Below are 13,567 nucleotides of genomic sequence, written 5' to 3' on the forward strand. Positions count from 1 at the left end.
CACCCTGTGCTCAGTGATGCAGTGAGGCACATTGATGCATTTTAAAATATGGCTGTCTGAATGAAGGACTTCCTGTGCCGTTCAGTGCTACATTTAGGGAGTGTTAGTCTAGCACTGAACATGCTCCTCCTGTCAGCCAAGTCTGTGTATAGTGGGTGGGAGGGGTTTTCCCTGATGGCCTGGAGCTTAGCAAGGCTCCTCTTCTACAGCACCATCGCTAGAGAGTCCAGCTCCACCCCAACCACGCTACTGGCCTTCCTGACCAGCTTATCCAGCCTGTTTGCGTCCCCCGCTCTCAGTCCGCTGCCCCATCAGGTCACCGCGTACAAGAAGGCGCCCGCCACCACCGGCTCGTAGAACATCCTCAACATCCTTGTACAGACATTGAAGGATCCAAGCCTTCTGAGGAAGTAGAGTCGGCTCTGGCCCTTCTTGTAGAGTGCCTCTGCGTGTTTTGACCCGTTTGTTGTCGATGTGCACACCGATGTATTTGTAATCCTCAACCATGTCCACATCGACTCCCCTGATGGAAACGGGGGTCACAGGTGCACTCCTCCTCCTCCCCAGCTCCACAACCAGTTCCCTGGTCTTCGCCAAATTTAGCTGCAGGTGGTTTTTATCGCACCATGTGACGAAGTCCACTACCAGTTCCCGGTATTCCCTCCCATCACCGTCCTTTATACATCCCACTATCGCAGAGACATCAGAAAACTTGTGTAGACAGTGAAGAGGAAGGCAGAGAGGACTGTCCCTTGCGGGGCCCCGGTGTTGCTGACCAGTCTATCTGACACACAGCTCTGTAGGCGCACATACTGTGGTCTGCCCGTCAGATAGTCAACAACCCAGGACACCAGGGGGGGGGCCTCTACCTGCATCGCCTCCAACTTCTCATCCAGCAGCCCAGGCCTTATGGTATCAAAAGCACTGGAGAAGTGAAAAAAACATGACTCTCACAGTGCTCCCCGGCTTGTCTAGGTGAGTGTAGGCTTGGTTCAGCAGGTAGATGACTACCCCCAGTCGGGGCTGGTAGGCGAACTGGAGTGGGTCTAGGTGGGGGTTGATCACCGGGCGGAGTTGCTCCAGGACTAACCTCTCCATGGTCTTCATTGAGCGGTTAGAGCCACCGGCCTGTAGTCCTTGGACGTGCTGAGACGCGGGCACTTAGGGACAGGGACCACACAGGAGGTTTTCCACAGTGTCGGGACTCTGCAGCCTCAGGCTCATATTGAATATGTGCTGGAGCCCATCACACAGCTGAGAGGCACAGGTTTTGAGTACCTTTGGGCTCACCCCATTGGGACCCGCAGCCTTGCCTGCATGTAACTTGCTCAGCTGTTTACTCACCTGGTCTGCAGAGAGCCACACTGTGGGGGTCTCAGGTGTTGGGGGAAGGGGCGGGTCTTCGAGCCGCGGGGGCAGACAGGCTGCACCAGAGAGGGGGCCGTAGAAGCTGAGCCGTAGTCTCTCTGTTCTCGTCGCGTATGTCGCTTTCATTATTCTGCAGGCTCTGGATTTGCACCTCCTGTTATATAAGTCCTGCATGGGTGGTAGTGCAATACCCGTAGTCTCTGAAGGGCCTTCCTGTCCTGTGCCGTGCTGTTTCCAAACCAGGCAGTGATGTTTCCAGTCAGAATGCTCTCTACAGCCCCGGAATAGAAGGAGTGGAGTATCTTCCCCGATACTCTGAACTTCCTTAACTGTCTCAGGTGATAGAGGCGCTGTTTTGCCTTTTTTACCACAGAGTCTGTGTGTTGTCCATCAGTGGCGTTGTTAGCCCTGGGCTTCCGGGGCTTTAGCCCTGGGCTTCCGGGGCTTTAGCCCCGGATGTTTTTCTCCTAGCCCCGGATCTTAAAAAAGAAAAGAAGATTTTCTTTACATTTTATTTTTATTTTTTGGCAGCAGCCCCATTGTCTGTGCTGAATGTTTGTTAGTGTTTGGTATTTTCTTTTGGTTTTTAGTACTTTTAAACATCCATTTTTAGTAAGTAGTAGTTTTCATTTGATCCTATAATTGTTTCATTAACCGATTTGTGTCCTGAAAGGCGCATTATAAATAAAATGCATTATTATTATTATTATTATTATTATCATCCAGGAGGGAAAAGACACTTTGGATAGTAGGGACTGCATCTCTACCTGTCCTGGCCAGGAAACACTTTGCAACTGTGATCTCCTCTGGCAGTAGTTGGATATTGTAATGTGTGGTGAGGGGTTGCAGCAATTCCACTGAGAGAAACTGGTCTGAGGCTGGATAACATGCCTGTATGCCTCTCATAAGTTGTTCTCCAACTCATGAGAACCTGCTCTCAAGTTCTTGCAGCATTCTGCTGAGGACTGGATAGAACAGTCTCTGTCTCAGCTGATCTCCTGAGCTGAGGTCTGAGCTTGTGCCACAAGATGACTCGACTACATACTCGTCCATCCTTTTCTGCTTCCTCCTTTGGCTGGTAGTATGTTCCTCAATCCCAAGGCCATTACATATGGCCTTTGTCCTGTCATACATGTCCACTGCCATCTCTGAGGTGCGATAACCTTTGAGTGTGTCCTGCACTGTGCTTTTAAATAGTACAGATAGGTATTGAAGATGTGCACTTTAACGCAGCAGCACCTGGAGCCATCCATACCCATGTCCACTGTCCAGTGTCCACTGACAAAGACATGCTCATGATACTGTGATAAGCTATAATAAGCTTTAATCGAACCCTGGTTCATTTCCTCTGATAGTCCGGTTGGTTTGGGGTGGTGTGAAAGCTCATTCACTCTTGCAAGTGAACTCTGCTGCGGTTCATTTGAGATGTGAATGCAAAGCGGCATTCAGTAGTCGAGGCGAGTGGTGACAAAGACATGTATCACCGTCTCTAGGTTACTTTGGGAGAGCTATGCCTTTGTCTTCGCCAGGAGTCTAAGGTGGTAAAAACTGTTTTTGACTACGGCGCTGACCTGTTTGTCAAATTTTTAATTGCTGTCGAAGATGACCCCGAGGTTCCTGACAGAGGTGGAGAGGTTTGGATCCAGGGGACCAAGTGCGTCAATGAGGGGGGTCGGGGGGGCACTATTAAAAACAATGACCTCGGTTTTCCCTTCGTTTAATGTCAGGGAGTTTTCAGACATCCAGCACTTGATTTCTGCCAGGCAGTCAAGTAGTGGTGTTATTGATGTTTTCCCTTGGGTGGGTTTTAAGGGGAGGTAGACCTGCACGTCATCGGCGAAGCAATGGAATAAGATGTTATGTTTTGCCAAGATCTGGTCTAGGGGGAGTATATATAGGAGGAAGAGAGTGGGACCCAATATCGAGCCTTGGGGCACCCCGCAGTGATTAGAGTACTGTAAGTGAAGTACACAGAGAATGTGCAAATATACAATAAATTCACCAAACACTACACAAGACCAATGCTGTGTAGACTGATGAAAATATAATTTATTTATCTCCATATACCCAACTCAATGATGCAGACTGATGCAAATATAAATGTTCTCTCCATATAACCAAATCAGTCAACATTTCAACATGGAGAATCACAACAAAACAACACAACAAAATGTCCCAGTTTTCATGCTACTACAGTGTGCATAACACTGTAAGCTCAGCAAATATCAGACAAACATAAAATACTGTATCCAGTACAGGTTAAAATTACAGTTAAACAAAAACTAAAATAGAAAAAATTTAAATGGAGTACAGAAAATACTAGACATTATCTCTTTGCCTAGCTGGATCTGGCAAGAGACATTTTTGTTGTGATTCTCCATGTTGACATGTTGACTGATTTGGGTATATGGAGAGAAATGTATATTTTCATCAGTCTGCATTATTGGTTGTCTTGTGTAGTGTTTGGTGAATGTATTTATTATTTTCACGTTCTCTGTGTACAGTACTTCACTCTCCTTCCATTTTGGTTGAAGACAGGTGAACTCACCTGCTGCATTTTTATAGTGCTTAAACCTGATTGGTTTATCTACAATTAAGCAATGGTGTGGTTGTGCATCTGATGGCTGTGTTTAACCAATTGGCTCATATGTGTGGTAATTTGAACTCTGGTGACAGATGCATCGAGCTCCTTGTGAAACTGGTAAACAACATCTATAACTCAGGAAATATTCCAAATGATTTCCTAAAATCAATGTTCATTCCGATCCCAAAGACCACAAAATGCAACAATTACAGGACTATCAGTTTGATATCTCATGCATCAAAAGTACTCCTGAAAATCATCAAGAACAGAATAGAACCCATAATTGAACATCAGCTCTCGGATAGCCAAATGGGTTTTCGCAAAGGAAAAGGAACAAGAGATGCAATCTGCCAACTCAGAATCATTGGTAAAAAATCGATAGACCAACAGAAGAAGCTGTATATTTGCTTCATCGATTTCACGAAGGCCTTCGACAGACTTGAACATACAACATTGATGAGAACAAAGGAAGAATTCACAATACCAGTTTCTGACCAAAGAATAATTGCCAACTTATACTGGAGGCAGAAGGCTAATGTTAGAATAGGAAAGGAGAAATCAAGAGACTTCCCGGTGGAGAAGGGTGTAAGACAAGGATGCATCTTATCCCCTGTACTCTTTAATATGTACAGTGAATCACTGATGAAAAAAGGTCTGAGAGGAGGGAAAGGAGTAAAACTTGGCGAAGAGAACATCACCAATATAAGATACGCGGATGACACTGCTATAGTCTGTAACTGTCAAGAAGATCTACAGGACATGATGAATAAGCTGAATGTCGAATGCAAAAACTATGGAATGTCGCTAAACACAAAGAAAACTAAAGTAATGGTCATTGAAAAAACACCAGGAACTGTTTGTAAAATACAGGTGGATGGAGAAAAACTTGAACAAGTGAAGGAGTACATGTACCTTGGAAGCTGGATCAGTGAAGGTGGAAGAGCTAACATGGACATTAATAGAAGAACGGGAATTGCAAAGGGCGCATTCTGGAACCATAAAGAATTATTGAGAAGAAACATAAGTTGGAAAACGAAGACCAGGATTTTGGAAACGTATGTTATGTCAGTCTTTTCATACGGAGCAGAAGCATGGACGCTGAATGAAGAGGCAAAGAGGATGATAGACTCTTTTGAAATGTGGACGCTGAGGAAGATGCTGAAGATAACATGGAAGGATAAGATCAAGAATGAGGAGGTACTGAGAAGAGCGGATATGCAAGGAGGACAGCTGCTGGAGAGGTTGAAAAAGAGAAAGATGGAGTTGTGCGGGCATGTTCTGAGAGGATCCAGCGGGGAGATGTTCAAGAAGGTGGTGATGGGGAAGGTGGATGGAAAGAGAGGAAGTGGAAGACCAAGAAGAGGCTGGGTAGACGACGTCTGTGATTGGAGCGGAGTGAGAGGCGGAGTCACGGAGTTGGAGAGAAGAAGTGGGGACAGAATGGGTTGGAGAGTGATAGGCAACCTTCGGAACGAAGAAGCCACCTAATGATGATGATGTGTGTAATGTAATGCAAGTGTGTTTAGTGTTTTGCAAATCACTGTGTGTATTGTTTTGCAAAAAGTGTGAGGCTGACTTTGTGCTTATAGGGGTGCAAATCTGGGCCTATGTTTTGCTCCTTGAGTGTAAGGTTTTGATAATTGTGTAATACTTTTGATTTGAGTGTTTATGCAATCGAAGAAAACTGTAAAGACTCAAGATTAACTGTTTATTTCTTTTGTACATAGGCTGTGCATATGTTTGTTTGTTTATTTGCTTATGTGTATGATTCTTAAAGGGGAACTCCAACATTTTGGGAAATTAGCTTATTTAACATCTTCCCTGGAGTTAGACAAGAAGATACATACCTTTTTTGTCTCTGTGCGTGCATTTAGCTTTGGGAATAGACGCTCCGTTAGCATAGCTTAGCTTCATCACTGGAAGTGAGGCAGATCCGTAGCCTTACAGTGCCTTACAGTGTATTGCAAGGTCTGACATTGACCAAACTTGATATGCATGACCTTGGTGGGCTCTAGGTCAACTCCTGAAAAGGGGGTCAATGTCAGACTTTGCAATCAAAGGTTAGGGGGCTAATAACCCTTGCCATAATTTCAGTGCACCCCCTAACTTTTGATTGCAAGGTCTGACATTGACCCCCTTTTCAGGAGTTGACCTAGAGCCCACCAAGGTCATGCATATCAAATTTGGTCAATGTCAGACCTTACAATACACTGTAAGGCACTGTAAGGCTACGGATCTGCCTCACTTCCAGTGATGAAGCTAAGCTATGCTAACGGAGCATCTATTCCCAAAGCTAAATGCACGCACAGAGACAAAAAAGGTATGTATCTTCTTGTCTAACTCCAGGGAAGATGTTAAATAAGCTAATTTCCCAAAATGTTGGAGTTCCCCTTTAACCCATTCTCCGCCGATGACGTGTTTACACGTCATTCTCCGCCATGCGTAATCTGCCAATGACGCCTAAAGGCGTCTTTGAGATCAATATTTCATATTTTCGTCATGGTATTCACATTTCACCCACGGAGTCTTGGCTGGTGCTGTAGGACTCCGCTCCACTCTGCAACGCTTCAATACCGCCACCTCGTGGCCGATCGACGAGTTGCCAAAAACGGAAGTGGCCGGAAGTGCTTAGTCCGTCCCCTATTCCGTCCGGCCACTTGCTATCGCTCCCAGGACTCTATCCAGACACCGTGGATATCGATCCACCTAGATCAACATCACATAACTGGGATCTGTTTGCGCCAGTGTGATCGCCCAACGGTAAGAGGAAGCTGCCGTGAGTTTCAGCGTTTTTGATTATTATTATCCATACAAACTGCTCTGATCTATATATCACCCATACTACATGAATCATTTAACGTCGGTCATTGAATTATAAATGACCCCCCCCCCCCCTCCGGTCACCAGCAGATGACCAGTCATGACGTTTAGGATCATGTGCAGTTGAAATTTTTAATATAACGTTGATCGGTATAAAACTGCATTTGATCATCTATGCATTTATGGCTATATCTCACGTTCTATGAAATACAGCAGAAAACGATAAAAACATATTTATACTCTGGACGGTATTTTAGTATGAATGTGTGAATGAAAAAGTAAAACGTTCCTACATCCTGAACGATAGATAATTGATGTTGAATGGGCCATAGTAATGTCAATTTAGCAATACAATTTAAAAGGTTATAGCCCTGCAAAGAAGGTGAACATCTCCATAGACAAATAGTGCTGGCAGAGAGGCTACAAGGATGGATATAAGCTCCGGCAGAGAATGGGTTAACTGTTTTTATTTAGTTATTGATGTATGTATGTATGCATGTATGCATGTATGCATGTATGCATGCATGCATCATGCATGCATGCATGCAGGGGAGGAAACTAACTTTTTGGCTTACCAGCCAACGGCGAGTATCTAATTTTTTTTACCAGCCAAACAGATTTTTTACCAGACAAAAAAAATCGCTAATTGTGATAATTACTTCTTTGTACGTCTTTGTCTAAATTGATTTTCAATCATAGTAAATTAATCACACTGTCTCTACTCTTCAAAATATTACATCATTAAATCACATATTAACATGAAAGAGGGAACTATTCTGGACTGGGTTGGGCTGAACTGGGCAGTGAAAGATGCTGGGTTGGGCTGGTCTAGGTTATACTGGGTTGGGCTGGTTTAGGTTGGACTGAGTTGGGCAGTGAAAGAACCAAGCATTTCACTGTAATGTAATAGCTAAATAAAACAACTTGAACTTGACTTGTTACATTTGCACTCTGGTTGTATGCCAAATGTATTCTGGTTGTACTGTACTTGTGCTGTAAGATGACAATACATTGGAACCGAATCGACAACGCTAGGGGTTCAGCAGGTGTATTCTGAATGCCAAGTATGACAACATCACCGTTGTGAAGGGCGAGTGGTGATATGGGGGGAAACCCCGTAATAATAAAATGTCACTCGGCTGCATTTAAGCAAAGCCGCTCAGTATAGTCCACTATGTTGAACGCGCGTTATGGTAGCTTGTTACATGCTAGGTAGCTAGCCGGCTAATGCTGGTTGACTTGAGTGAGCCTCACGCCCACTTGTCATTCTCATCCGACTCGAAGGAGACACGTCGCATGCTGTTGTTCGCCCCCATGTCAGACAGACCGCACTTATATCCGAAAGCGACGACTCTACATGCAATTATTTTCATCCACTGATGTGTTTTTGTCTAAGTTTGTCTACGTTGTCAAGCCGGTGGCAGGAGTCTGTAGGTCCGTGCGCAGTGATCTGTCCACTTCCCCTAGATGGGCGGCATCTTCTAGAAAACGTGTTCATTGGTGGAGTTTAGAGCGCATCTGTACAACGATGATGTTCATTGGTTATGGTTGGATTATTATGAGGCACAAATGGGAGGAATCAAGGGGGGAGTCAGAGTTCGGCTTGTGCCAGTGAGCGAATCAGCAGATTGCAGAATGATTTTTTTGTTTTGTTTTGTAATTACTAGTACTCGCCAGACTGGCGAGTGCTCTTCATGAATCACTCGCCAAACGTAAAGAATACTCGCATTTGGCGAGTAAAGTGGCCTAATTTCCTCCCCTGTATGTATGTATGTATGTATGTGTGTGTGTGTGTGTGTGTGTGTGTGTGTGTGTGTGTGTGTGTGTGTGTGTGTGTGTGTGTGTGTGTGTGTGTGTGTGTGTGTGTGTGTGTGTGTGTGTGTGTGTGTGTGTGTGTGTGTGTGTGTGTGTGTGTGTGTGTGTGTGTGTGTGTATGTATGTACTCTCGTTGGGGCCTCTTGGACCAGATCAATGTTTTATCTGGCTAAATAAAGGTTAAATAAATAATTAAGAAACTGATGATTTGGTCCTGTTAACTTTGAATTTTCTATGGGGACTGCCCAGATCCCTCTCATGGACCTGGACCTCACTTTACAAAACTCTAATCTAGTTCTTCAGTATTCGTCTCTAATTACTCTACCCCCCCCCAGGCTGAAGCCCCCAATGTTTGTCTAACCCTAAAAACGCCCCTGTTTTCCATGTCAGGTCCTCTGTGATGTGGACTCCCAGGTACTTGAAACTGCTAACCCTGTCCACGATAGCCCCATTTATCCACAGTGGTGTGTGTGTCCCCTGCTGTATTCTCCTAAAATCCACGATCAGCTCCTTGGTTTTACCAATGTTCAATCAATCAAACTACTAATACCACTACCACTACTACTATTACTACCAGACATGCTAGCCACTCTCCACAGCATGCAGTCAGTCATTTACTGTGACCACCACCTCTATGTTGAAAAGATACTGTCCAATTAAAGGAAATGCCAAATGCGTATGGATAACATATTAGTCTTTTTTGTTTTCATGTGATAAGTTATATTACAATTTCCACTAGGTGGAGCCAGAGATAGCTTAACAGAGTCCAGTAGTCTCACAACTTGACAACTGACCAAGTGGATGGCAGTTGGCACAAAGGAACGCCAGAAATGGCCGTCATTGGCAGAATTCCGTGGACTCGGCTGAAGAATCTCTGGAGCCGCATCTGTTCTCATTCAGATAAATGTCGATGGGCTCATAATTAACACCTAACGTTTACTGTTTTCCCTCCAGAAGAGAGATTTCCCTGCGGAGACCTTCAGTGGCGATAAGAGCGAGCTGTTCCGGAGATGCCTCTGTGCAGGATACTTCACCAACGTCGCCAGGAGGTATATTAACCTGCTTTTCTTGATCATAGATCGATCAATAGAGGCCGTATTCGATCCCCAATTATCATATCATGGGGTATCATTGGAAACCCACACTCATTGGCTACAACCCTGTTTTTTTTTAATTTATTTAACCTTTATTTAACCAGGAAGTCCCATTGAGATACAAGATCTCTTTTGCAAGGGAGACCTGGCCAAGATGACAGCAATAACACCCGAAAACATCAGACAGCAATAAAATGTGCGGTACATCACACAAGAACATAATAAAAGTGCATGTACACAATACACAATACATCACACGTAAACATAAAAACACAAAACAGAACAGTCTACATAACAGTAAAAGTGTACGACAGTAAAATACAGGGCAATACAGTAACTCTGCAGTTTTGCAGCTGGGACCCGACTAGAGAAGCAGCGACACTCTTCCTGTAGGAAGTTATGTAATACAGACCTAAACTCGCAGAGGGAGACCAGGGTATCTAAGTGGATATGGTCCTGTAGCCCATTCCATGCCCAAGGTGCGAAGCTTGAAAAAGCCGTTCTTCCTAGTTCAGTGTTTATTCTCGTTTTTTTTTAAAGTAGCCATCTTGTGGACCTGGTATGGTAGCTGCTAGAGGCAAAGCTAATTAGGTTGGAAAGATATAGGGGACGCTTCCCTATGATGGCCTTATATATAAAAACAAACATGTGGGATTTCCTCCGTACGTACAGAGAGGTCCATCCTACCATTTGGTAAAGCACACAATGGTGAGTAAGCCCTTTGGCACTAGTGATGAAGCGCAGAGAAGCATGATACACACTGTCTAGCTTTTTTAGCATTGAAGAGGCAGCATGCATATATATTATGTCACCATAGTCAATTACAGACAGGAATGTGGCTTGAACAAGTTTCTTTCTGGCCTCAAAAGAAAAGCATTGTTTGTTGCGAAAGAAAAAACCAAGTTTTAGTTTAAGTTTCTTTGTGAGGTTTCCAATATGCACTTTAAAAGATAGCTTTTCATCCAGCCATAGCCCAAGATACTTGTAGGATGAAACATTTTCTATGGTTGCTCCCTTTAGCGTAACGATATGAACATGATTCACTGGCTGTGAGCGAGCCCTTGTGAACATCATGGATGGCCACTAGAGGTTGGCAAAGTGGCATCGCGAATCATCCTCATGAGGACCCACATGTGGGCCCTTGGATGTTAAGAGGATTCTTTTTTATTTTATTTTTTTTTGTAGCCAAGAGTAAAGACCATAACCCTATAAAAACCGTAGTCAAAGTGTATATTTAAATTTTTACCGATGTTTTATATGATTTATCGGAAATACGAATTTATCTGAAAAATGCTAATTATATCTCTTTTATCGTAAAACCGCAAAGGAAATGACTAAATCCAGATTCAACCCTGCCATTGGAAAGAGGAGCCTTTTCCCTATCCATAGATGTATGATTTGGCCATAATAAGGTCAAGTTCAAGGTCAAATATGAATTCATAATTGTATAACTGTATCTAGAAATCCTTCTGTTTAATCATCTTCCCTTTATTCATTTGCTTAGATTTTTTATTTTTTATTTTTATTAGATTTTTTAGACCTCAATGTTTTCATGGTGTTATTCACCGGCACAGATGCAAAAATAAATCATAATTATATTCTCCTTTTCTTCATTACAATTTACTCAAGCCTAGTAACAGACACAATATTTTTTTATCCTCTTTTTCTCCACCTGATTTTCTATTTTTTTCTCCCCATCCCAATTTTTTGTCGTTATGCCAATTCCCCCCCCCCTCCCCTACCTGGTTGTTGTGCGCATGTTCCTCCTACTGGTCGGTACAAGGGAACCCTGAAGTCCACCACATGCTTCCTCCGACACATGTGGAGACAGCCAGTGGCTCTTTTTTCACCTGGCAGCGAGGACTCTTATTGGTGAAGCGTAACGTGTGGGAGGTCACACTGCCTTCACCATTTCCTGCCTTTCGCTGAGCAGGCGCCCAGACCTGACCTGTAGGTGTCGCTGTCCACAACGCCAGATTACCACCCACGACTTCCCTCCCCCTAACTCAGCCAAACGAGTTAGTATGACGACCGGTCCAAGCCGCAGGGCAATGCTGACTCCGGGAGTCGAGACCGCAGCCTCTTGCATTGGTGACGAGCGCAATCTCCGCTACGCCACCCGACCGCCCGACAGACACAATATTTCTGACACTGGAAATACATACCCCCAGGTCCCTAGATGTTCCTAGATACCAAGAACATGCAAATTGACCTTGCAGAAGTGGAGCAATCTTCAATTTACTTAGGCATGTACCTTTAGGCGAAATTTCTGAAAATAGGGCTACAGCTTAACACTTTGAGCGCCACGCCTGGTTTTCCGTTTTACCGGCTGAATGCCACCATCGGCGCCAATGTTAACGTTAATATCGCCTAATCTATGTTTTAAATTATGGCTATGTGTCTAATCTGCCCATCGCATTATCAAATACTATTTTCCAGTCAGTGCTGTGAAGGCAGATTGTTTTTTTATCGCGTCGTTTCCGTTTCAGAGCAGTTAGAAAAGCCCCCGTTTTGATATAAAAAACAGCTCATTCTGGAGCATTCTATGAAAATCGTCTTTTAGTGGAATATTCCACAACGTTGATATTCGTCGGCCTTTTTATGAATCGTTTTCAAATAAACGCTAGATGATCAATATTATACGTGCACGCAAGCACATTATGGCCGCGCACTGATAATCGCTCCGTTGATTTCCTCACGGACTTTTACAGTGAAACCGAAAGAGGACATTTCACAAAACAGCTTATAACTTCATCAAACGTACTCTGATTATCCTAACACTGATAACATAGAGTCCTTACCTGACATCAGATGGTATCCAACTGGTATATTCCAATTCCTGATCACCATTCGAAAAAATCGATAAGTGTATGGATCCAACGCGATACTGTAGAACTCCATGATCAACGGGGATCTGAGGTTCCAGAATGAACTGTGGTAACCCCGGCTGGATCAGTGAACTGGAAAATGTGGAGTACCGGATTTTTTTTTTCCATTCCAAAATCACTTATGTCATCTGGGAGACGACAGGGGGCGCTTTTTTCCACAGTGATCGCCGGCGCCCCTCGGCTATACTCGGGTAGGCTCGGGTGATGCAATAATTTTTCAGATCGCTAAAAAAAAAAAAAAAAAATAAATCCGAGAAATCTCGTGAGTAGCATTCAACCACCTATAAAAAACCCGAGAAATCTCATGAGTGGCACGGAAAGTGTTAACAGGATAATTGAACTGCTTCAAAGTCGGGATTCCTGTGTTTACTCTATGTAATGTGATATTTCCTTCGCCGGCTTGTGAGCTTGTTGTACGTCGAAATGTCCTTCCGTTTCAGGTCAGTCGGGAAAGTGTTCTGCACGATGGATGGTCACGGATCCATGGTTCACATTCACCCGTCGTCATCGGTAAATAGACTGCTTTCAAAATAAATAGATTTTGTGGTACATGATTCTGTCCTCTGAATGAATAGTAACAAGCAGATTTCTAATTAAAATGTTTGAAGGAATATGACTTGAAATATACTTAGGTTTTTGCTTTGCTGTCACACGATACATGTCCATACTGTTCAATGCAATGAGCATCGGCTGTAGTATGTGTGATTGTTCATGAGCAGATATCGTGACATATCGATGGCTGAAACGCAAAACCTCCTATCTGAAAATGTCACTATATATATATTATATCCTTATGATAATCGTGATATTAAAGGTAGAATCTGTAATTTTGTCAAGTAGTGACCTCTAGGCAAAAGAGCCTCGCTTGTTACTGCACTGTATTCACATTTTCTGTTTTGGTCTGATGGTGTGGGTTGTAGGTTGTAGTTTAGTAACTTATTATACTGTGGATTTCTCCAGACCTCTCTTGGTAGATCCTGAGGTGTGGCCAGCAATAG

The 13,567-nt window shown here is 43.7% G+C and overlaps 1 protein-coding gene across 1 annotated transcript in view; it reads left to right on the forward strand.

Annotated features, from left to right (window-relative positions):
- The window catches only part of dhx40 (DEAH (Asp-Glu-Ala-His) box polypeptide 40), a 51,788-nt gene that overhangs the window by 36,118 nt on the left and 2,103 nt on the right, over positions 1 to 13,567 (forward strand). Inside the window, exons 14-15 of the mRNA XM_084321879.1 lie at positions 9,542 to 9,636; positions 13,010 to 13,079. Coding sequence (XP_084178005.1) covers positions 9,542 to 9,636; positions 13,010 to 13,079 — 165 coding nt within the window. The remainder of the gene's footprint in view (positions 1 to 9,541; positions 9,637 to 13,009; positions 13,080 to 13,567) is intronic.

This window comes from Notolepis coatsorum (assembly GCF_963971535.1).
Source record: "Notolepis coatsorum genome assembly, chromosome: 1".
Taxonomy (NCBI): Eukaryota; Metazoa; Chordata; class Actinopteri; order Aulopiformes; family Paralepididae; genus Notolepis; species Notolepis coatsorum.